Source organism: Lacerta agilis, chromosome 3, assembly GCF_009819535.1.
Source record: "Lacerta agilis isolate rLacAgi1 chromosome 3, rLacAgi1.pri, whole genome shotgun sequence".
NCBI classification, from domain to species: domain Eukaryota; kingdom Metazoa; phylum Chordata; class Lepidosauria; order Squamata; family Lacertidae; genus Lacerta; species Lacerta agilis.
In genome coordinates this window covers 92980717-93007245 of record NC_046314.1, presented here as the reverse complement: position 1 = coordinate 93007245, position 26529 = coordinate 92980717, and the positions used below count along the sequence as shown (strand labels likewise).

The following is a 26529-nucleotide window of genomic DNA, read 5'->3' as shown; positions in this document are numbered from 1 at the left end:
TGCTATGATTACTGCATGCATAACAGTTGCCACATCTAATTTAGTTAGAGATAAGTTCTAATGAGTCTAGCAGCACTTTAAAGTAAAGTAAGATAGCAGGCTAAACGTCTTCCTCTGTTGGTGTTTTAATAGTTACCGTATATACCTGAGTATAAGCCGACCCAAATATAAACCAAGGCACCTAATTTTCCTACAAAAACCTGGGAAAGCTTATTGACTCAAGTATAAGCCGATTCACCTTTGCTGCTGTGGAGGAGGAGGAGGAATGAGCAGCCCGAAAGCAGCCCTTTGGGCTGCTCCTTCCTCTTCCTCCTTTGCCAAGTTTGCATTTATGCAAGCAGTTCAGGAATGGAACAAGCTGCCTGGGGAGAGTAAAGAACCGCTGTTCTTGTACACTTCTTAAGGAATGGTTGACTGGGGAGAGCGGGTGGCGGCACAAGCGAAGAGAAAGGGCTTCTTTCTCGCCGTCCCCACCGCCCGCCTCACTCGAGTATAAGCCGAGGGCAGCTTTTTCAGCACAAAAAATGTGCTGAAAAACTAGGCTTATACTCAAGTATATAGGTAGTTTTTTTTAATATCAGCAGAGGTCTTACTGTTTCAGAGTCTCTGAATACCAGGAATGGGTAAGTAGATGCTCTGGCAAAAGCAGTATATTTCTTCAGTATGTTTGACAACTGAGAGTAATAGATAATGGACAGAAGATAAAAGGCCCTTTCAACCTTGGCTCCCTGTTTGTGGAATGCTCTTTCAGCTGAGGTGATTATGGCACCCTTGGTTCAAGTTTCAAATGGGCTCTTAAAAGTCATTTGTTTAGAGCTGCCTTTCCTTAAAAATATTGTTGTTGGTTTAAATGGATGCTGAAATGGTTTTAATATATTGGCAATGAAAAGATTTAATATGTTGTTTTTACTGGTTTGCTGCAATATGATGCTAAGATTGTTATTCATATTGCTATTTCATGGCTGTTTGAAGATGGTGCTATTTTAATGATGGTTTGCTTGTACTTTAGATATTGTGTGTTGTGTCTTTGTTTGTATGGAAGCCACCTTGTAAGGACCATCTGTACCCACTGTTTTGCTCACAGAAGGGCATTTGAGTCAGTTTCTGGTAAGGGCAAATTGTGTTGCTGTACTACAGAGATCAAATTCCCATTCTCTTTACGAGAAGTCCCCTTTTAGTACTGGAAAACGAATATGCCTATCTCTTTGTTTGGAGTAACGTGGTAGTGTCAAGTCATTTAACCTCGTGTGATGGATGCTTAGGATGTGCAGTGAAGGAAGCATGCTCTCTTGAGGCCAGCATTCTTGTCACTTTTATTTTATACAGCTATTTGTGGTTCAACCACATGCTGTTGTGCTAGTGGTAGCTAAGAGATAGAATTGTTTTGGAGAATAGCCTTCCTAACTTGCATTGGGGCTGAAATTTACTATTGTGATCATTTTCCAACAGTACTTTTTAAAACTTCTGTTTCTTAACCTGTCTAAGGGAGTTCACCTACCTCTTTATCAAATCATTTGTCTACATGACTCAACTAGTATTAATACATTTTGCTGCTGTTCTGGTGCCTGCTGCATTTCCTGTGATTTGTAGTCCTTAATTGTGAGAGCTGCCCTTGTTGTGCTGGTGAATACAATCCATAAACTTTCTATGGCTAAGGGCCAGAAATATAAAATTATCTCATCAGAATGGCAAGCGCTGCTGTGTGTAGGGATTCCTCATCCATAGATATCACAGCGGTATTGTGAGCTCTGGTTAAGCATGGTTGGATGTAAGTGTTAGGGATTGTGAATGGAACAGGCTCCTTCTGGGTGTCTCTTGGGGGAAGGGGCTGGTGGTTTTTGCTGTTTGATTGTTTGCTTATTACCATGCTCTTACCCTAAAGAGCTCAGAGTAGCTTAAGTACAGTTGCATGGCAATTTACACAGGGGTGGGGGGTGGGGGTGGGTACTTGCTTAGCTTCAGCAACAGAACTGCAACCTTTTCCTTCATACCATTTTTCTGGTAGTCTTAAGTAACATGTTAGTCCGCAAGAAAAATAATGCACTTGAAAAGGCCTTGCTTTTGGATGTCTGTTTCAAATACCAAAATGTAAATAAAGGGTTCGCCACAATCTGGCTGGTCTTGTGCTCCAGCAAGAAAATCTTGCAACATTGCATGAGTTAATTCCCTTATCTGCAGCTGCTCTCAAGTTTACTCAATGCTAGAGCCTGATAAGACATTGGGTTAGATCGTTAGACATGGGACACCCCGATAAAAGGGTCCAGGAAGGATATGCTTGGTCCACACGGGGATCGTGTATAACACTTGATGTATAACAAGCGGCAACCCTCTACTCAGGGTTGATCCACCTTACTGATCAACCAGCAGGTGGGTTGCTTGATACTGGATACATACCCTATGCCTTAGCCAAAACTAGCTTACATCAGTAGTCAATAAAGTTGTAGCCAATTTTGACGCAATTCTGACCTTATGTGCCTTATTTATTGTAGTAACGTGGGGGTCGTGATTCAGCAAGTGATTTCAGCTCTGACATAGCAGGCAGGAGACAGCTTCTTCATGTAACACTCTTTATTCAGACAAACAAGACTGGGGAACTGAGGAGAGGGATGCTACATTTATAGGGACAGAAAGACTGGCTAGAAAGGATACATTTTGGAGGGAACAATCTCAAGCAATCACAAAGCTGCCTTTTGGTGGAAACCAATAAGACTGAGGATCTAAATGCAGCAACTTGAATGAACCAATAGTGGCTGTTCCTTCTGGAACAGGAAGGCAGTTACTTTCCCCTAATGTGAATACAGACAATAGTAATACAGATATTATAACCCTTGAATCAATACACAACATTTATAACCTGGACTTGTCCCAAGATGAGCTCCATGCTTCCTGCACCTGGGCCCTCAAGAATAGGGCATCACTAGCCACATCCATACCTGTCTTCTGAACCACTTTCCTCTCCAGATATATCAGTAGCTTTTTGTCAGTCCACACTGGACAGGCTGGTACTGACCATTCATTCATTCATTCATTCATTCATTCATTTGACGATTATGTATTGCCATGTCATATCATGGTGATGTACAGCATTAAAACATAAACTACCATTAAAATATTATAGGTGGCCATTAGAAAAATGTCTGCAAATCAAGTCTTCAAAAAGACAGAAGAATGACAAGGGGAAACACAGCTATGGCCAAGGGGGCTGACTCAGAGGTGTGGCCTGGCTGAAGAAGTTAGTTTCTACTGTATGCAGACTTCCAGGCTTGATAAAAAATAAAGTTTAATTTACCATTAATGCAACTTGAAGTAAATTCATCTATAAAAAGCAGAATACAAGATGATGATAACTGAATTAATTATGTCAATTCCAGTGAAAACATGCAGTGTAGAAGCAGTTCCAGTGCCATTTCTGCTCACCCACCCATTCCACAGTGTTTCAGACACTGGTCCTTTTTCTCTATTGGGCCAGTGCACCAGATGGTGGTTACACTGTAATGGCTCATTTTGCATTCTGCGTTGACTACATTGCCATGCAGAGCAGCTGTTTGGAAAAAAGTTTGTGATAGTGGCTCATCAACCACCTGTGCTACCCTATTTGATTGCCAGTTTTTCTGAAAAAAAATAAGTTTCCAGACAAGGAAGCATATGGTTTTTGTTGCCCCTGAGTTCAGATCACATGGACTACATACTTTCGTTACAAGTGCATTGTGAGAGAAGTTCAGTGCCTTATACAAATAACATTTCCGACACTACCATCTCCCTTGATATGAGAAGGGCTTCAGGAATATTGTATGCAAATGGTAGGTTTCTCTTTCCTCACTTATAACCTGTAGTCTTCATATATCTGTCGAAGCTTCTTTTTGTGTAGTCACAGTTTCTCATTATTGGTGTCTTCTCTGCTTGTGGATGCCTTGTATTAAACTATCTCCCATGTGGCATGGCAAATGCTTTGCTTAGGAGCATCTGATCCCACATCAACATACCAAGGTTCCAACTAGAGGCACGAATTGGCATGAAATGCATCTCAAGTCATCTCCTGCAAGGCGCAATTTCTACCAGCATGAAGATCCATTTCAGATAGTAGACGGAGAGGAGGAGGAGTCACTAAGATCAATCTCCACCCAGAGGTGGAGCAGGGGCACCTAACTCTTAGCTGGTTGACAGATAGGAATCCAGCCTGCTGGCTTGGGGATCTGATCTGCAACTGGTTTTACAGCGAGAGCTGCATGAATATGTCTTTTTAAAAGCCTCTGGATGGGAACTATTCTGCTGGAGGGATTCAATTGCATACTATCAAATTTAGGTTTTTGCGTTTAACGTGGATTATAAAGCACTCTGGCACTCTTGTGCAACCAGCCTACTTTTTTTAAAGTCAGATTTATTTATTATTGTTGGGAAATGCATTAGAAAGTGTGGGTTCACAACTGATTTGACAGGAAGTCACATAAACTCTGCTCAAACAAATGAGGATGAATACTTAATAAATACCTTGATGGCAGAAAGTGAGGAGGAATTAAAGAACCTTTTAATGAGGGTGAAAGAGGAGAGCACAAAATATGGTCTGAAGCTCAACATCAAAAAAACTAAGATCATGGCCACTGGTCCCATCACCTCCTGGCAAATAGAAGGGGAAGAAATGGAGGCAGTGAGAGATTTTACTTTCTTGGGCTCCATGATCACTGCAGATGGTGATAGCAGTCATGAAATTAAAAGACGCCTGCTTCTTGGGAGGAAAGCAATGACAAACCTAGACAGCATCTTAAAAAGCAGAGACATCATCTTGCCGACAAAGGTCCTTATAGTTAAAGCTATGGTTTTCCCCAGTAGTAATGTATGGAAGTGAGAGCTGGATCATAAAAAAGACTGATCGCCGAAGAATTGATGCTTTTGAATTATGGTGCTGGAGGAGACTCTTGAGAGTCCCATGGACTGCAAAAAGATCAAATTTATCCATCCTTAAAGAAATCAGCTCTGAGTGCTCACTAGAAGGACAGATCCTGAAGTTGAGGCTCCAGTACTTTGGCCACCTCATGAGAAGAGAAGACTCCCTGGAAAAGACCCTGATGTTGGGAAAGATGGAAGGCACAAGGAGAAGGGGACGACAGAGGATGAGATGGTTGGACAGTGTTCTCGAAGCGACTGGCATGAGTTTGGCCAAACTGCGGGAGGCAGTGGAGGATAGGGGTGCCTGGCGTGCTCTGGTCCATGGGGTCACGAAGAGTCGGACACGACTGAACAACAACTTAATGAATGGCACACACCATTTATTGTGCAAGCTTTGTGCACACAAATCAGGATAAATACTCATAAACTGGTCCTCTGGAGGTAACTTTTCAGTCTTTGCTGAGAGCTTAGGATGCAAAGGCAAGGTTGGGAGGGTGGTAGAATAAGAGATATAATGTTCTGTCTATGGCAGAAGGAAAACACTTGATTCTGTAATTTATGCAATGTATCTCAATCAGCTGGTTTGTCCATCTTTATGATAGAAAAGCTGAAGTTTGACTAGAAAATTAGTCAGCATAGTAGAGAGTTGGCACTGGATTTATATGAAAACTTTAGGAGCCAAGCTATTCTACTTTATTATGCTATGAAGTTCAGGGACAATTTGCTAGTCTCCGGTGCTTTTTCGTGTGCCTTTTTTGGGTCTTTTTGTCCATTTAGCTGCTTGGTTTGCTATGTTTCCTCTTCTAGTATGCCTTAAGAATAATACCAGGTGCTGGGAGTCCACGTGCTTAGCACCATTATTCTGTGAACTGCCCTGAGACCTCTGGGTATAGGGCAGTATATAAATTCAAATAATAATAATAATAATAATAATAATAATAATAATAATAATAAATTACAATGATGTATCAAAAAGGAGATTTGATTTCTGAATGCTTTCATTTTTCACACTGCAGAATAAAAATCATTTTAAAGTGACAAATGCCAACAGATTTTTATTCCCTGAGAGAACAATAAAAATGCAGTCTGTCATCTAACTTGCTTTTAAGGTTTAATGGCAGCATGGAGTATAATGTTTATTTCGTTGACTTCTTCTTCTCCTCCTCCCCCCCCCCCTCCACTACACAATAATGCCATTTGAAGAGCATTAAAATGTACTATCACTAGGTTCAATTACTGCTGCTATGTCTCTTATCTTCCTGGGCTTTAATGCTTTCTTTCTTTTAAACAGGAAACAGTGAGACACTTTCATTTATGAAACAATTTCCCTCAACCTTTGGGCAAAGATATGTTCTTCTCAAAGAAACTGATAGGTTGGTGTTGTCAGCTGAGAGTAATAGCATCTTGTTTCTGACATCCAGAAATCATGGCACAGTTATACACTATACCATTTGGTTAAGGCTTGTGCAGACATGGGAAATCTGTGGCCCTCCAGATGTTGCTTGACCCCGACACTCATCAGTTGCAGAGAGAGCCTTGACTTTGGCAGCTCCAATTTAATCATAAATAAATAGACATGATAAGCTTGTTTATGTAGGCAAGGTATCAAATGGATCTGAAAGGCTTAAGTATATTGGCTTGGTTCCTGAGATCCAAGCGTCTTCCAGTCACAGAAGGGGACTCTGATATAGCAGGGACCCTTGTTGATGGAACAAAGGGAGGTGATTTTTGCTGATTCCCCCTGTCCCCACTTCTCCCCTGACATCCTAATAAGCAGGGAGAAGAAAGAGAAGAGGTGGCAGAAGGAGAAATAGAGAGGGGAAAGACAGATAGGGGTAAGGGAGAGAGACAGAGAGAGAGGGAGGGAGGGATGTTGGTCCTGGCCACTTTTGACTCTAGTCCCATCAACCCCCACCCTATGGTTAAAAAAAACCACAGTTCTTGGTACATCAAATAAAAAGCTTCCCCACAGCTACTTTAAATAATCATGTGAAGTCACACTGATGTCTTATCACCTGACAACACCTGAGTGAGTAGCTACCAGTTATTTCCTTCTGGCTTGTAACATTACTTGCAGCCATATGCAGCAGAAAGCAAGACAGCCACTATTTCTTCTAGCAAGGGAATTAAGAATTCAGGCCTGGTTGCTTCAGTCTTGATACAGGACACTGATGTGTTTATTGAAGTCAATAGGACTTCTCTTATTTATATTCAGGACCAGAATGGAAGCCCGTGTGTGATTCAAGGGAACAAAACGATCTAGTTGAGATTCCTGCATTGCAGGAAGTTAGACTAGATGACCCCAGGGTTCCCTTCCAGCCCTACAGTCCTACGATTCTTCTATAAATTAATGTGTGTAATGGTCACGTAATTAAAACTGGGTGGAAAAACTAAGGATGGGACAAACACAGGGTAAATTGCTTATATGTTACTCTTATGCAACCAATGAGTAGCAATGGTTAGCAGCTTGAATAAAGTAATTATAGACATTTCCCCCCTAAATCCAGAGTTAAGGAAGTAAGTTAATCACAACAGCATGATTTCTAGGAAAGACTTATGCTGCTGCACAACCTGCTGATACTATTATTTCATTAAATCATTATTAATAAGTTTTACACATGGGGTCAGCAACAAAAAATCGACAAACAAAAAAGAAAAAAAGAAAGAAAAATCATTTCACACAAGAAGCGTTTTGAAAATAATAATACAGATATAATATTGCCACAATATATAGTGAAGTCCACCAACTTGGATGACTTTAAAAGAGGAGTAGACAAACTCATGGAGAGTAGCCTATCATGATGTTTTCTTGTATTGGAGTAGATGTACCCTCCCTGGTAAAAAACCAGCTTGGTTTTCGTGAATAATTGACTGGAATATTTTTTTTGATCTTTCTGCTAAAATCTTAGCAAACAATTTATATCATTATTCAACAGGGGCAATCGGTCTGTAATTACTCATCATTTCCGAATCTCCTCCTTGCTTGGGAATAAGAGGTTATATAACTATGTCTCCATGATTCTGGCATTACTCCTCTCTCAGTATTTTATTCATAACATTTTTTAGGGGTTCCGAAAGGATGTCCTCAAGTTTTTTATAGTATAGCGCCGAAAGACCATCCGGTCCAGGAGTCTTCCCTGGTTTTGCTTCCTTGATCGCAACTTGGAGTTCATCAGATGTTATCGGAGTATTTAGACTCTCTCTTTGTTCTTTAGTAATCTTTGGGAGGCAGTTCTGTTTAAATAATCCTTTATCTCCATTCTGGTCTCATTTCCCTCACTATAAAGTTTTCTGTAGAAATTTTCAAACCTTTTTTCTATCTCCTTCGGGTCAGTTATTATTTCCCCATCTACGTTAATTCTATTTATAATTTTCTCTGCCTCTCGTTTTTTTTAATTGCCAGGCGAGTACCTCCCAGGTTTATTTGCTTGTTCGAAATTTTTTTGCTTTAAATATCTTAATTTCCACTCCATCTCTTCGTTGACTATCATTGCGTATTGTGAATGAAGAATTTTTATATCCCTCTTGATCTCTGCATTATCCGGTGTCTTACCTAGTTCCTTCTCCTTGTTCCTAATACTCTCTAATAACTCTTGCTGTTTTTTATCTTTAAGTTTCTTTTGGATTATGCTTTGTTGGATGAAAAAACCTCTCAGAAAAGCCTTGCTGGTGTCCCAGACTATATGTAAGTCTGTGCCCTTATTCAGATTAAGTTCAAAAATTCTTTTAAAGTCTGTTTGCCTTTACGATTATTTTTTCATCCCTAATTATGATTCATTTAATCTCCACCTTTTCATTCTTTTTTCTCCCCATCTCAAATTTACTTGTACCGCATTATGGTCCGATATTATTCTGGGGTGTATTTCTGTTTTGCTTATCTTAGTTGTCAAATCCTTGTTAACCAGATTGCATCGATCCTCCCTGCTGAATTATTGGGGTAGGAGAACAAAAGTATATCTTTAATTAACGGGTTTTTAGTCTCCATGCGTCTTCAAGTGTTAATAGGTCCATTAATTGAAAGAAGGTTGTTGGTAGCTTCCTTTGCTTTTTTTTTGTTATCATTCCTGATCTGTCTATTTCTGGGCTCACCACCCCATTCTGATCTCCTAAAAAGATAATTTTTTCCCCTATATAACTTATACACATACCAAATTTACTGGAATATTTAGAGTTAAGAACAGAGAAACAGGCAGCCTTTATGGCTGTTGACGCTGAAAAAGCCGTCGACAGGGTGTCGTGGAGGTTTATGTTGGAAGTACTAGACCACATGGATTTCGGAGAAAGATATATAAAGGGGATTGAGGCGATATATTGTAAACAAAAAGCAAAAATCATAATAAATGGCAATACTTCACAAGAATGCGAGATAAAAAGGGGGTCAGGCAAGGATGCCCGCTTTCACCCTTATTAGTTATTTTAACATTAGAAATTCTGTGTAAAAGAATAAGGGAAGAAAAAGACATAAAAGGTATAAACACTGGGGGAGAGAAGCTTCAAGCTTAGGGCCTTCGCAGATGATATAATAATAACAACGGAGCATCCATGCGAAAGCTTAAGAAAAACTCTGGAAATAATTCGAGAATACGGCAGGGGTTTCAGGCTTTAGGCTAATTTGGAAAAGACTAAATTATTGGTTAAAATCTATCAGCGGTCCAGAAAGAAGAACTGGTGAGGGCAACACAAATTAAATTCTATCCTAGGATAAAATATTTAGGACTATATATAACACCGAAAAATATAAACCTATATAAGGATAATTACTCCAAGTGTTGGGACGAAATCAAGAGACAAATGGAGCATGGAACAGGCTTAATCTTTCTTTGCTGGGTCGTATTGCAGTAATTAAGATGAACGTTTTGCCAAAGTTACTGTTTTTGTTCCAGACGATGCAATTATGGGTAAAACCAGCAATATTGATAAGTGGCAAAAAGAGATATCTAAATTTGTGTGGGGAGGCAAAAGGCCTAGAATCAACACAAGATATTAATAAAACCAATTGATGAAGGTGGTTTTGGCTTACCGATTTCAAGATATATTATGAAGCCGCTTGTTGTCTTTGGTTAAGAGATTGGTGTTTGCTACGTAATTGGGAAATTTAGATCTGGAAGGATACGATCTGCGTTTCGGCTGGCACGCCTATCTATACTATGGCAAAACTAAAGTACATAGAGGCTTCACCAATCATATGATAAGGAATGCCAATTTATAATGTTTGGAACAAATATAAAAGACATTTGAATGAAAACTCCTAGGTGGATTCTCCCTTGGAGGCCATAGCATTTAAAGGAAAATAATGAAATGGGAGAGTGGATTACATACAACATACTGCTAAAGGAGAAAGAAGGGAACCTGGAGCTGAAAAGCTACGAGGAAATTAAAACCTACCTCTCGAGTGGGTTGGACTACTTCCAGATCAATGAAAGGTTCAAACAGGACAGGATTACGGGGTTCGGTAAAGAAAATTCTACTTTTGAAAAAGAAGTATTACACAATAAGAATAAGCTGATCTCACGTATTTATAAGATCTTGCTGAATTGGGAAGTGCATGGACGAGATGATAACAGATTCTATGACCCAAATGGGCACAAGATCTGGGGTACCCAATTAATATAAGAATGGGAAAAGCTATGGCAGGTCCCTTCAAATTCACGGTAAATAATAACATTAGAGAGAATATAGTAAAGATTGCCCATAGGTGGTACCTCACACCCGCCAAACTCTCCAAAATGTATAAAAGTCTTGCAAATGTCTGTTGGAGGTGTGGTGCAGAGAATGGAGACTTGATGCACATGTGGTGAGGTGCCCAAAAATTAAAAACGTTTTGGGACAGGTGTATGAAGAATTGAAAAAGATGAATGGCAGTTTCTTTTGTTAAAAAAACCGGGAATTTTCTTACTTAGTATGGTTGGCAAGGAGATACCAAGTAAACAAAAAGAAGTCTTTCTGTATGCGATCGCAGCGGCCAGAATGGTAGTCGCAAGGGGCTGGAAAGATCGAGAAGCACCCAGAGTCACCGATTGGCAGGTAAAACTGCAAGAATTTGCCGGAGTTGGGCCTTATTAACAAACAATTTAAGGAGAGAATACTAAACAGGATTTTGCAGGCAAATGGGAAGTTTATAAAAGATATATGTTGAAATATAATAAGAGTTTTCTCACCATGCCAGCTTTGAGGGAGAATGGTATAGAAAGAGATTGTAGAAAGAACGAGGAGCAAGGACATATCTAAGAATGTATTTGAAAGGTGGTATAAGAGATAGTAAGGGATTGAAAGCATTCATATAAATTCTTGTTTAAGTGAAGGAGTTTGTCAGGAAGTCGTAAACCATGTGGGGAGATATTTATTATATTTTTATTATATATATTTTTTATTCTTTTTTTACCTTTTTTCTTTTCGTATATTTTTATTTATAGTATTATTACTATTTACTGCTTCACTATTGGGTAGTGTTTAATAAGTGATACAACAAGAAGTCACAGTGTAAGCAAGACATGGATCAATATATTTGTATTGTAAATAACTTTTACTACTGTAAGGTACGTTCGTTGTTTTTTTTCTTTTCTTCTCTTTTTTTCTTTGTCCACGATTGTTGCTTGTTGTATTTGAGATGCTGGAACTTTGTATGTGGAATCTTTAAAATATGCAAATAAAAAAAAAATAATTAAAAAAAAAAGAGAGAGAGTAAGCCTATCAATGGCTATTGTTCAGTCCAAGCCCCGGGAAAGCTTCCCCTCTCAAGCATCTTCAGAACTCCAAGGGTTTTCCTGCCTTCAGGAAAATCCTGGTGAGCTCTTCACATAAATGAGTTTAGAGCTCTACTGAGATCTCTTTCTGTAAGCATCCTTGCTTCCCCATTAATCTACCTTTCATCAGATGTGTAAATAACCTTGTTCCTATGTTCCTATGAAATTTGCAAACTATAAAATGTCTCGCCTTTCTCCCCTAGCCCTTCTAGTTCCAGTGACCATGTCAAAATACTGTGCTTAAGTCATGGCATACGATTAGGTACAAAAGTTTTTAATATCTAGATCATGGGTAGGCAGACTAAGGCCCGGGTGCCGGATCCAGCCCAATCGCCTTCCAAATCCAGCCGCGGACGGTGGGAATCAGCGTGTTTTTACATCAGTAGAATGTGTGCTTTTATTTAAAATACATCTCTGAGTTATTTGTGGAGCATAGGAATTCGTTCATCCCCCCCCCCAAAAAAAACATAGTCTGGCCCCCCACAAGGCCTGAGGGACAGTGGACTGGCCCCCTGCTGAAAAAGTTTGCTGGATTTAGAAGGCGATTGGGCCAGATCCAGCCCCCGGGCCTTCGTTTGCCTCCCCATGGTGTATACCAAGATCACAATCTCAACTACCATCTTCATTCACCTGGGGTATGTGCAGAGAAGAAAGGGTGTGGATAGCGTAATCAGGGGCAAGGTTTTCAAACATGTATCAAGAAACCACACCATCTTTGTGGACAGCAGAGTCTAGAATAAATCTAAATTGAAAGCAGAATGTTGAGGATGAGCGCGAATGATTCTGGGGTGAGAAAAACTACATTTTGGTGCTATGGGTGGGCTAGTGTGTATGCAGACTTAGTTACAAAGTTTTTAAGATGGCTAGCTGAAATGGAAGCAGTTCAAGCAGAAGAGAAGCCCAAAGCTGATGGTCTCTCAGCAGAATCCTGCTTCCCAGATCTTCTTCAGCAACCTGAGGGAGTTGAGGGAGAGGAGGAAGCTTGATGTAGCTGACTTCCTAGCAGAGTTGATGGAGTGACCTTCCTTCCCTCTTCTGTTGCATCCTGGAGATGGGAAGTTGGAGAGATACATATATGACCAAGGCAAGATATATGTTCTTCCTAGCATGGACATAATGTTCATTTCTCTATAACTGATATACTCTTTTCTTCCCACCACTCATGCCAGGGGGCAGAAGCATGAGTCATTCATTTCCCCTCCACGTCTCCTGCAAAGGCATGAAGCGTAATTTTTCTGTAACTTCCCTTGTTTTAAACTTAACATTGTCTTGTCTGGTTTTAACGTGTAATTATTTATATTAAAAGCAAGTCATAGACTGAAAATGAGACAGTTATACTTTACAAGAAAATTTTCCACACAGTGGGTCTTCAACCCTGTGCCAAAGCATAGCAGCATCCGAATATAGCATACTAAAATTGTACCAACAGAAGAGAGATGTTACGTGCCAGCTGAAATACAGTAGGTTCTGTGAAAGAGGGCAAATCATGATAAAAGCTAAACTATGCTGAGCAACAAGCTGAATTAAAAGGAGGTAATTATGTGACAGTGTTCTCTCTCAACTAAAATTCCTCACGGAATTTGCTGCTTAATGCTTCAGCTAACATAGAATTGATGCTCAAACTCAGTGTCAACAGGTGTTCTCAAGCTGTTAGGTATTCTGGTCCAAAATGTAATGTCTTGTATATCACCACTGACATGTCCTCTTTGGCCAGTTATATGCCACATCTACTGAACATAAATTTTTGGCTTAAAAATTAGACAACCCACATTTGTCTTGATTTATTGTTTATTTCCATTCTCTTTGAAACACACATATACACACAGAGAAACAATGTGCCTGATTCATGGCTTATAGCACAAGAACGCAAGTAGACCCTTCTGGATCAGACCAGTGGGCCATCTAGTCCAGCATCCTGTTCTCACAGTGGCCAACCAGATGTCTGTTGGAAACGCATAATTTGAATCGAGTACAGATGCAATCTCTCCTGTGGTTTCCACCAACTGGTATTTAGAAGCATTACTGCCTCCAACTGTGGAGGCACAGCATCGTGGTTAGCAACTGGTGTATATACTGCTCAGCTGGTCTTCCTTCAGTCTGCCCTGCCTAGAGCCAGGAGAAACAAACCATGATACTTCACTTAGCAGTACGTACATGTGAGCCAGCATTCTTGGTTTGTTTTTCTATAAGCAAACCACAAGAAGACGCCATTAGTACTATGGTTTTTTCATCCTAAGTCATAGCTCATTTCTTGCTTTGGCTAACAGGACACGTGAACTGATGATGTATAAATATAGGTATGGATATAGATATACTCTCTTTTCTCCTTCTTACTCTCTTTGTACACATTTTATATTAAATAATAATAATAATATAATAATAATAATAATAATAAAATATAATAATAATATTATTTATACACCGCCCATCTGGCTGGGTTTCCCCAGCCACTCTGAGCGGCTCCCAACAGAATATTAAAAATAGAATGAAACATTAAAAACTTCCCTAAACGGGGCTGCCTTCAGATGTCTTCTAAAAGTCAGATAGTTGTTTATTTCCTTGACATCTGATGAGACGGCATTCTACAGGGCGGGTGCCACTACTGAGAGACCCTCTGTCTGGTTCCCTGTAACTTCACACAGTGAGGGAACCGCCAGAAGGCCCTCAGAGCTGGACCTCAGTTTCCAGGCTGAACGATGGGGGTGGAGACGCTCCTTCAAGTATACTGGTATAACACCATGAAGGTATGCTTCTCAAGCTATACTTCAAAGCAGCTATGGTGTAAAATATGAACTCACAAGTGACTAGTTCAAAGCTTTCCAAACTTTTCATGTTGGTGACACACTTTTTAGACGTGTGTCATTTTGCGACACAGTAATTCAGTTTTTCTAGCAAACCGGAGGTTAAACTAGCCCCTTTCCAGCCCTGGGAGGAGTGGGGGAGCATTCACACAGCACACCTACACATGTAGTCAACACACCAACGTGTCACAACACACAATTTGGAAAGCTCTGGACTAGTTACTTGTTTTATTCTCAGCACTTGGTTCTTTATCCTGTTTCTATCTTAAATTTTGAGTTTTCCTTCATGCTGCATCACACCTTGTTATATTACTCTTTTATTGCTTTTAACATCTTTAAAAAAATTAAATAATCTTGTAAGCTACTCTGAGAAATTTCTGTTATACGGAGGACTCTAAAAATGACAATAACATAAAAAACTATATACCAATATGCATATAGGGATATTTATCTAACCACATTTCATTGATGTGGTGTGGTAGGGCAGAGCTATGGAGCCACCCTCCTGACACCAGTGTCACTAAAATTTGCCTAGGCAGAATGGGACAGGGCAGGGCAGGGTGAGGCTGAGATGGTGCAGATGCATGGATGGAGCCAATCTGGTGTCCCTGATAGTGCATCTGCACAGCCCCAACTTTGCCCCAGTCATGCACAGGTAAGATGTAGTGATGCCTGTTTTGTGAGGGTAGCTCCATGACTCTGCTTCATCATACCAGCTGCTTTTTTCAAGCAATCAAGTGAGGATAGCAAGCAATGATATTTGGATGCAATTTCTAATGTGGATTTTGATGGGTATCTGATTTCCCCCCCTGCAGTTCTTGATACAGCAAGTAGTATACATGCAGAGGTCTACTTTAATTCACTGATTTCTTAGCTGGATCAGGACCTGCTTAAATAGCATGTTGCAAATCTTGATGAGTTTTGGCATCCAGACCAGGCCAAAAATAAAAAAATAAAAAGGGTGTAAGAGGTTTTCTCATTATCTTTCCTTGGGAAGGAGAGACTTGAACAGAATGCTTAGATATATGCATGCAGCTGCTAAATGAGCAACTTCTGCCAAGTTTAGAGAGTGGGCAAGGCAGAGGCAAAAACATTTTATTACAGTGTCCAAAGTTATACCTATTAACTTGCTACAGCAATTAAGGAGATGTTGGTGCTTTGTCAATTCACTGATGGATATACAAAACTGGAAGGGTCCAACCTTAATATATATAATGTTGGAGATATAGGTTTGGAAGAAAGATTCTTACTTTTATAGCAGAGTTAGCACAATGGTGATTGCTCTAAGCACATTAAAACTTGGTTAGATTTGCACCTGCCCTCATACCTTTAAACAAACGTTCCCCACAAAAATACTTAGGCTAAAATAAATCACAGTCACTTAGCTTTGCAAATAAGTGAATGTTTTACTCAGAGCTTCTGGAAGTTACAGCAAACAAGTCTCCATCCGTTAGCAGCAATATGAAGATGAAAAATGTTTTCTTACAAAAAGGATCATGCAGTCTGGGTTAACAAAGATACAGGCTATAAAATCTCCCTTTTGGAGAGATTTGGTTCACTTGGTGGTTCTTGCAGCTTGGAGCCACTGGCTGCATGGCTCATTGCTTGTTCCAGGAAGCACAAAGGAGGAAAAAAAATGGGAGGGTGGAAACAAAAGGTTGCAGGAGGCCTGCTAAGTTCCACCTGCACTGGCAACCTGAGCCCAGGTTACACCTTTCATGCACACAAGTAACTGTATATTACAACATAAATTCAAGTGCCACTGAATTAATTATATTTAGCAAAACATGGCATACATTATGTGAACAGTTCAAGTAAAATCTTCAGTTTTAGTAAAGTTGGTGGGGTTTGTTTCTGTAGGGTCTTGATGATGTGCAGTGAAAAATAATGAGTGTATTGTACAAGTAGATTATTTTGTGGCTGTCTATGAGTATCTGGTTCTCTTAAAGCACCAGAAAAATCCCCTTTGAAATGAGTCTTCCCAAGTAAGCCTCTGTAGTGATATCATTTGTATAGAGTAACAGGGCTCTTCAGTGGCAGTTCCACTGTGTTAGAAAGACAAATTGTTCATTGCAGACACCCAAGTGCAGTTCAGTTTTAAGTGAGTTTAGCAATCCAATTAGGGTAAGATCTCCATATGAATGTTTTAATGTGATATATACTCCTAGGGAACATTTAAAAAGTGTCCTTATCTGCAGTACAAATTAGATGTGTAATTTAATGCCTTTAACTGATTTATCAACAGCTCAAGTTGTTTGTAATTTAGGATTTGGGAACAGCTCGCCACGTACAAAAGGTGGAAAGATATTCTGCATCATTTATGCCTTACTGGGAATTCCTCTCTTTGGTTTTCTGTTGGCTGGAGTTGGAGATCAACTTGGGACCATATTTGGGAAAGGAATCGCCAAAGTAGAAGACACATTTGTTGTGAGTATGCTAAATATTATTATAATAATAATTTAATAATTTATTTATACCCCGCCCATCTGGCCGGGTCTCCCCAGCCACTCTGGGCGGCCTCCAACAAATACCAAAATACAATACAAAGTCACAGTTTAAAAACTTCCCTAAACAGGGCTGCCTTTAGGTTTTTCTGAATGTCAGGTAGTTGTTTATTCCCTTGACTTCTGATGGGAGGGCGTCCCACAGGGCGGGCGCCACTACCGAGAAGGCCCTCTGCCTGGTTCCCTGTAGTTTTGCTTCTCGCAGTGAGGGAACTGACAGAAGGCCCTCGGGCTGGATCTCAGTGTCCGGGCTGAATGATGGGGGTGGAGACGCTCCTTCAGGTATACAGGACCGAGGCCGTTTAGGGCTTTAAAGGTCAACACCAACACTTTGAATTGTGCTGGAAACGTACAGGGAGCCAATGCAGATCTCTCAGGACCGGTGTTATGTGGTCCCGGCGGCCACTCCCAGTCACCAGTCTAGCTGCTGCATTCTGGATTAATTGCGGTTTCCAGGTCACCTTCAAAGGTAGCCCCACGTAGAGCGCATTGCAGTAGTCCAAGCGGGAGATAACCAGAGCATGCACCACTCTGGCAAGACAGTCTGCGGGCAGGTAGGGTCTCAGCCTGCGTACCAGATGGAGCTGGTAGACAGCTGCCCTGGACACAGAATTAACCTGCGCTTCCATGGACAGCTGTGAGTCCAAAATGACTCCCAGGCTGCGCACCTGGTCCTTCAGGGGCACAGTTACCCCATTCAGGACCAGGGAGTCCCCCACACCCGCCCGCCTCCTGTCCCCCAAAACAGTACTTCTGTCTTGTCAGGATTCAACCTCAATCTGTTAGCCGCCATCCATCCATTTGAACCACAAATGATTTCTGTAACTTACAAAAATAATAATAGTTTAAAGCATATAACAGGATATCTAGGATCCACTGCAAAACTACAAGAATGCAATTAAGCGTTTTACATGGTGGAAAAGCTTTAGAAGTTATCAAGAGGTAAAGTGTGTACAGCTACATGTGAAACACAAACAAGTACGTGTTTAGGTTCCCAGAGCAAAGACCATGCCTACTGCATTTCTTCTCTGGCCCTGCTGCTGCCCTGCTACCAAGGACTGTGCTGTGGAGTGCATTATTTGGAGCAGAGATGTAAAGGTGCACAAAGGGCTAAACATCTCTGGCACTTCTCTGCATCATGATGCCACCTCCCAAAACTACTTTCCCCAATAAATAATAGTAAGAAAAATGGCCATGAGGTGAATTGTACTAATTTTTCTGCAGTATCTATCTAAGTTGCCTAAGACAATTGTAAAAACCTGGTGCTTATATACAGCCTTCACCAAAGGGCTTTTGGCCTTGAAAGTTATAAAAATACATTGCACAAGAAAGCAAGAAGGAAAAAGGAAGCTGAATAAGGAGGCAACTTGAGTTGGGGGAAAATGCACAAGAATTATTGCACTCACTTTAATAATAAGAGCATGCCCAGAGCACATGTAAAGGTTTACTTTAGTTTCACCTGGAGTTTATGTATCATGACCACAGACAAAAAAGGGTAAGAGGGAACAAACCTAAGAAACCTCTGAATAATGAATTAGGAAGTAGAGGAATAATGCAAGTGAGGGCAGATACATGTTACAGCCCCTGTTGGAAGGCACTGGTGTTTCCTGGAGCAAACACATAAAGCATACCGGTCATACACTGTTTCCCTGTACAACCATAGGCTTGGATACTAGCTAAGACTCCTTCCTTTCACAGACAGGACTGAGTTCTGGCAGAGCATCCTGCTAGCAGATAGAGGCAATTTTGTTGATTCTACCTGCACACACAACCTGAACCACTGCTCATGCTGCTTGGAGTCAGGGGTCCCCCAACATTCCAGAGAATTTGTGGAAACAAGGGGCACCGAGGCGGAAGAGGGAACTGGTGATAGTTGCCTCCCCTCTTCTGCCTGTTGGAGTATCAGCAGACCCCTAGTTTGGGATTTTAGCCGCAATGTGTGGAATATCAGTAAATCGAAAGAAATTCTACAGTTAATATAGATAAAATATAACTCCATCAAGTGACTGAGTGACTTTTCATTTTAGATCTATGCTATTTTCTTTAAAACAGAATAAACAATGAGGGAGCATGGACTTCTACTTCTACAGTGGGGCTCCCCCCTATTCTATCCCTCCCACATACTTCCCACACCCCAAATTGGAGAGAACCCCCAGAACAGTGTCCAGGAAGAGGGGGGGATTGTTCCACCTGGCAAGCTGAAATGCTTGTGCTGATGGAAAGTTTACCTTATCCCAATGTTGAAATCCTCCCTCCCAACCTTACCCCAGTGTTGAAATCCTCCCTCCCAACATTGAATTCCTGCAGCGACTTTGTTGGCATTTTTTTTTACCAGCTTCACACTATATTATCCTAGGAAATAAATTCCTTGAAGGCAAAACGTGTAGAACCCAAATGAGACTAATTTATATAACCAAAACAACCTAAGGTGTAAGAAAATAAAGCACATCAATTTTACTTTATTTTGCATTTTTCGCAGTCATGTATTCTATTGTCAGCCCACGCTATCTTCTTATGAGAATTGTTTCCTCGGGTCTTGGGGAGACTCATTGCTGAAACTTATTTACCCTGTACCCCTGAAAGGTTCCCCCCCTACTGCGTCAACCTTGTGCTTTTGCTCTTAGTGCTGTTTTGCTGCATGCTTTGTTTTCTTAGAAACTTTTAAACGTTGTGCCTAGAGGTTTTTTTTTAGTAAAAACATAAACATTTTGTAAAACGTACATGCATACATTACAAAGCCACTGTTTTACTAATAATGGATTCTCTTCTTCCATTCACCTTTCCCTTTCTTTGTTCTTCCACCCCTCCCAGAAATGGAATGTGAGTCAGACAAAGATTCGCATCATATCGACAATAATATTCATACTGTTTGGTTGTGTGCTGTTTGTTGCTCTCCCTGCAGTCATATTCAAGCACATAGAAGACTGGGACACACTAGATGCAATTATTTTGTAGTTATCACCCTATCAACGATTGGGTTTGGTGACTACGTTGCAGGTAAGATTTTTTTTTAAACTAAAGTCTGCTGTTTCAGGGTTGTTTTTTAAATATGCAGGGATGTGTACACTATTTATTTATTTTATTCCTTAAGATTTATATACTGCTTGATAGTAAAACAAACAAACAAACCCAACAACCTCCAAGCAGTTTAGTACCTTATTTATTTACTAAATTATTATTTCATTGATATACCACTCTTTATATAAAAGAACAATCTGTGCAATTTACAGATAGTAACATGGAATATACAGTCACAACAACTAAGAAATGTATTTTATGGTGTTATCTTGTAGTTTTATACTGCGATCCGTCCTGAGCTCTACGAATGAAGGGCAGTATACAAATGTAATAAATAAATAGATAAATAAACAAAATAAGAAAAACATTAAAATATTGGAAACCAGGCTATCAGCTCCAAACAGCAGCAAAATACAACCAACCAACTGCCTCAATCATCTCTGTAAAACTTTATCAAAAGGACCTGAAAGACTTTTGAAATATAGACTCTGACATATGAGAATATGTCATAATGTTTTCATCTATATAGGCTCATACCCAACTACTGAAATGTGTATGTTTTGAAATGGAAAAAATGTCCTATTGCTGTCATTTTCTTCTTGTATGAAACATGCATGAAAAACTTGATTCCTTTATCTGCTTCCATATGCATATATTATACAAATAATTTTATCATTATACAAATAATATATGTGCATATATAATAAAAAGTAGAGCAGAAAAACAGCAACCCAGACTTCCAACCAATAACCCTCCCTGCCTGCCTGCCTCCCTCTAAGTTGATGGTTATCACCACATATATAAAAATAGATTTCATAATTTAAGTATGGGTTGTGGGAAGGAGTACATCCTTTTATTTGTCCTGAGTTTTCCATTACTCCACTTCATTTGATGAGTCTACATTCTGGTAATTTTATGCATGTCTATCATGCTCTACATCCCCAATTGCCTTTTTCTAAATGAAATACGTAGCTGCAAACTTTAGAACCTTTCCTCACAGGAGAGCGGATCCAGCCCTTGATGATTTGGGTTGCCATTTTCTTCCATTTTCTCAGCTGTACAATATCCTTTTTGAGATGCAGCAACCAGAACTATACACAGCATTCCAAGTAAAGACATTATGACACTGGCAAGTTTATTTTCCTTAATAATAATCCCTAACATGCAATTTCAAAGGGTTACCCACCATGACCCTATGATGTGAAGGTTGTTTGCTCCACTGCACATGGCCTTACACTGAACTGGATTTGACCATAATGCCCATTCCACAGGTCTGGAAATATTTGGTTGGAGCTCTTCAAAATCCCTTTTTGTTGTTACCACCTACATTATTTGGTATCATTGCAAACTTATCTACCTTGTGGCTCATTTCTAACTCCAGAAAAAGTTATGAACAAGTGAAATTGCATGGGGAATTTGTATCTGAAGAAATCTGAGGAAATTGTATCTGAAGAAGTGTGCATGCACACGAAAGCTCATACCAAGAACAACTTGGTTGGTCTCTAAGGTGCTACTGGAAGGAATTTTTATTTTATTTGTTTGAAATTGCATGGGTCCCACTCCAATACACATCCTTTGAGAACTGAGCTTCTTACATTCTTTTATTGTGAGAACTTATTTATTCATTCCTATTCTTGCTTCCTGTTCTTTAACAAGTTACTGACCTTATTCCATGACTGCTAATTTGCTCAGAAGCATTTTTTGGCGAGAGCCCTTGTCAAAACTTATTTCAAAGCCCAGCCACAGTCCACTGGGTCACTTCTGTCTGTATGCTTTCTAATTCTCTCAAATATAGTGGTGCCTCCGCTAGACGAATGCCTCGCAAGACGAAAAACTCGCTAGACGAAGGCATTTGTCTAGCAGAAGGCTGCCCGCAAGATGAAAAAGTCTATGGGGCTGCCTCGCAAGACGAAAATTTTTCGTCTTTTTTTTTTTCGTCTAGCGAAAGCGTGGCTGTCATTGCCGCTTCGCTAGACGAAAAACCCGCTAGACGAAAATTTTTGCAGAACGAATTATTTTCGTCTAGCGGGGCCCAACTACTCTGAAAGACTAATGAGACTACCTTTTCATATTGATTCTTCGTCAGCAATACATTCTTCTATATTCTTTATATTATCTTTAGTAATGCTTTCCACAAATTTCCCAGAACTGATTTAATCTAGCTGGCCTGTAATTTTCCTGATTCTTCCTGAATACCTTTATTAAAAACTTGTGTTACATTGTCTGCTTTCCACTTCTCGGTGCAGAGGCCAATCATAGGTACAGTTTGTATTTTTTTGTTGGCAGTTGAGCAATTTCAATGCAATAGTGGAACTTTTAAGTTTTTTCTTTAACAGCTACTTCTAATGTCATCACTTTTATTTTATTTTTATTAAACCAATTTCAAAAGCAGTTTTCCCTGCTGCATGTGGTCTGGTATATGAGGAAAACTAATCTAAAGCTCTATATGGTTCAAGGAACAATTTGATGGCTCTTAAAAACAGTTCTCCATATCAGGTATAGAGAAAGATAATTTTATACAAGTTGACTAGTAAGATGATTGAGATTTGCAGTTCTCTGCTATTAGTTTGCTTTGCTTGCTTGAAACATTTATATCCTGTCTTCCCTAAATGTTCAAGATTGCCAGTACAAGGGGGTAATTCATATGAAATAAAACTGGAACAATTTTGTACTATAGAACATTAACAAATACAATAAAAGACTAAAAGCATAATTCAAAAGAAGAAACAACACAGTGGAAGACTGGAAGAGCAATCCATAAGAACAGGAATAAAACCAATCAAGCAGCTTTTAAGAAAGGCACTAAAAATGAACATTTCTTCCCCAAAAGGAAGGTCAACCATGCACCGTAGTGAATCCTATCAGGATTAGCAGCATGGTGGACTTTTCTTTACAGGAACTCCGGAGTCTGAACACTATCACCAAAAGAGTCCCCTCCCTGGTCTCAGCTATACATGATTTGGGGAAACACCGGGGGGGGGGGGGGTGTGTGGCACGGCTCTGCAGATGAACTTAGGTATGTGATAATTGGATAAGGTGGTGCTTGGTACTTTGGGTTCCAAGCCGTAGAGAGCTTCAAAGGTGCATTACTAGTGTTTTGAAGTGAGCCTGGAAATAAACTGGGGGAAATGCAGCTCAGTAATGATGTATATGCTTCTGATCACAGGCATTCTTCAAAGGCAGCACCATGTGAAAACTTTGAAGTACTTCAGATGTAATGTTATTAAGACAAGTATCACAATGGGCATACTTGAATTAGATTTTACCTGCCTAGTGCAGGATTAGAGATAGTTGGTCTACCAGTCTAAGTGAGGTATCAGCACATCTGGTCATAGATGTCACCTGGGCATTCAGGGTCAATACTATATACATAGACATTCCCAAACTATGAATCTGTGCTTTCAAGAAAACACCATAGGGCTGAATCCTGGTTCCTGGAGTAGCTATTCTGCTGACCAGAATCTCATCTGTCTTCTTAGCATCAAGCCTTATTTTTAGCCTCCATCATTACTGGCTGCAGAACTTCAACAGCATTTCTGGAATGCAATGAAAATGAGAGATAAGAGTTGGGCATCATCTCTAAATTGGTGGCATCACAATTCAGATTTCCTGACAAACCCTCACAGTCATTTCACATAGATGTTAAATAGTATGGGGAAACAGATTGGGATCCTAAGATAACCAGATAGGCCAGCAGCCATTGAGTCAACTGGTATCCCATAAGTACCACCTTCTGAAATTTCCTCTTTGGTGAAGGAGTGGAAACATCTAATATAGTTTCCCAAAGCCCTATGTCAGAGAGGAGCTCCAGAAGAATACCATATGCCACTGAGATTTCTTGAACAACCAGCAAGGATAACCTTCCCTTGCACAGGTGTGTGCCTGTGTGGTTTTTATACTTTCATTCATTCTGCAGACAAAATAAAATAATGGAGTATGTATCCTGGAAAAATAACTTGGCAGAACAAAGCAAATGTAATTGCATAGGTCAGGGCTACTTTAATATGTGAAAAGATTTCTGATGGTGATGAGTCATGCATTAGGTCAAAGCCAATTCAAGAACTGGCATTTGAAGACAGCTGTCTGGCCTCTACCTACTCTGGTCAAAAATGCCCAGCCAAAGTTTTATTTATTTTTTGTTAGCGTGTATATTATCTCCTCTCTTCTTATAGATGTTAATGTTATTTCACTTCAACTCTCCATGTTGCCTTTTGATGGCCAAAACATATTAAATCCAAACCCTTTCGCAGTGGACTTTGTAGTGGCGGGGCAACAGTTGATTGGATAGAAGTTTCCCTCTGCTATTCCTGGCGTTCACCCACAGAGTGATACCAGTGTCACTCCACTAGTATGCAGCTCCCCATTGTACTCACCAACATACTTTTGCCTGCTGAATCACTTTGCCAGCTCCAGGCTGGTGCAGCAGTTTATCTGCCTGCCTGCCTTCTGCCCCAGCATGAGTGTCAAGACTCTCGTGGTTCCACTGCTTCATTACACCTGACTGCTTTTAATCAACCTGCTAGTCACCAGCCAGGTATCCTTGAACATTAAAACATTAAATCCACTATTTAAAAATGTGCTTTGGAAAACGTTTCTGAAAGGACTGAGTGGGAAGCTTAGAGAATCCTTACAGAGATAAGTGTCAGAAGCATTGCAAATAGATCAATAAATGAAATAGACCTGTAGAGGTTTTTACCTTTATTAGAAATACTAGTAGAATCTCTTTTGAAATAACAATAGACGATAAGAGATGGAAGGTGGATGGCGTTGATAGTAGATTATTCAGCTGCAGGAATATGTTTGTTCCCACTTTTATTTTTTTAAAGGAATGCTTTCACTTCTTCTCTACAGTCTGTTGCTGAAAGATATCACTTTTGTACAATAATGAAAATATTTCCACTTGCGTAAAGTATCTCTACTTCTTTCAGCAAGCAAGATTCTGTATATAACTGCAGGTGATGTTAAGACTCTTCATTCTTTCAGCATGTGCTACTGCCAAATGGCAAGCTACTCTTTAATCTCAGAGAGTGTAAAAGTGGGTTGACTAGCGAGGAGATTTACTGAAAGAAAAATAATTTAGACAAATCCCAGAGTATGCATGGATAGGTATAACACAACCATTTATGCAATCATGTTAAGATGAGATCTGTATACAATATATCTATGCCTAATGTGTGTGAATGTCTATACACAGATGTGCCAATCCAAAAATTGATGCATGCTCCCATTTTTATATGGCTCCCTTGTGCATGTAGAACACTCCATTCATTTCAGTAGAGGGATTTCTTCATGGAAACAATGGATTATGTGTTTGAATACAGTGGTACCTCTGGTTATGTACTTAATTCGTTCCGGAGGTCCGTTCTTAACCTGCAACTGTTCTTAACCTGAAGCACCACTTTAGCTAATGGGACCTCCGCTGCTGCTGCACCGCCAGAGCATGATTTCTGTTCTTATTCTGAAGCGTTATTTCTGGGTTAGCAGAGTATGTAACCTGAAGCGTATATAACCTGAGGTACCACTGTATGTTCTCCCTATTTAAATGAATAGACTAACCTGTTCAAGTTACTGGATCCTTTGTTTTTATGGATTGCTTTGTATATATTTCATACTTTGCCACTGGAGAGCCAGTGTGGTGTAGTGGTTAAGAGCGGTAGACTCGTTATCTGGGGAACCGGGTTCGTGTCTCTGCTCCTCCACATGCAGCTGCTGGGTGACCTTGGGCTAGTCACACTTCTCTGAAGTCTCTCAGCCCCACTCACCTCACAGAGTGTTTGTTGTGGGGAGGAAGGGAAAGGAGAATGTTAGCCGCTTTGAGACTCCTTTGGGTAGTGATAAAGCAGGATATCAAATTCAAACTCTTCCTCCTCTTCTTCCTGAAACAAATATCCGAATCTGAGAGAAAAGGATAATGCAACAACCAGAGAAATTTGCATTTGGCGAACTGCTTTATGCTGCAGTACCTGTACGAACATTTACAGGACAGAATTTCCCAATGAATCTAAATGCTTATGATAAATATTCATTTTTCTTTATACCTGTTTTGGAAGCAATTGATCTAATTCAATGATCTATTATTCCTTACATTTCAACTGTGACTTTTGTCACTGAACAAATTATTTACTGCTGGCTTAAATTTCCCATAATTGTAGTAGATGTCTAAATTAATAGTCCACATGAATGAGAAAGAGGTCATTTTTGATGCATTGAAATCTTTATGGTTGCAATTATCATCTGATTAATGAGCTTAGAAAAGCACCTTGAGAAACAATTCATAGCCTTGCTTGAAGAATTAGGGTACAATAAGGTCACATCTACTCCATACATTTAAAGCATGTGACTTCCGAAAGAATTTTAGGAACTGTAGTTTAAAGGTGCTGGGAAATGCAGCTCTGTGAAGGAGTAAATTACAGAATTCTTTGAGGGAAGCCATGTGTTTTAAATATATGGTGTGGTTGTGACCTGAGTGTAAATTCTCTCCAGCTGGTTTGAAATGAAACAATTCCATTAACAATTCCAGAAAAAGTACATTGCTCTGTGAAGGTGAAAAGTTAGAAAGCTTTTCCATGTACATTGTCA

At 39.9% G+C, this 26529-nt stretch overlaps 1 protein-coding gene across 1 annotated transcript in view; it reads left to right on the top strand.

Annotated features, from left to right (window-relative positions):
* KCNK2 (potassium two pore domain channel subfamily K member 2) overlaps positions 1–26529 on the top strand; it is a 132537-nt gene that overhangs the window by 82398 nt on the left and 23610 nt on the right. Inside the window, 3 exon segments of the mRNA XM_033144775.1 lie at positions 16695–16855; positions 19744–19873; positions 19876–19929. Coding sequence (XP_033000666.1) covers positions 16695–16855; positions 19744–19873; positions 19876–19929 — 345 coding nt within the window.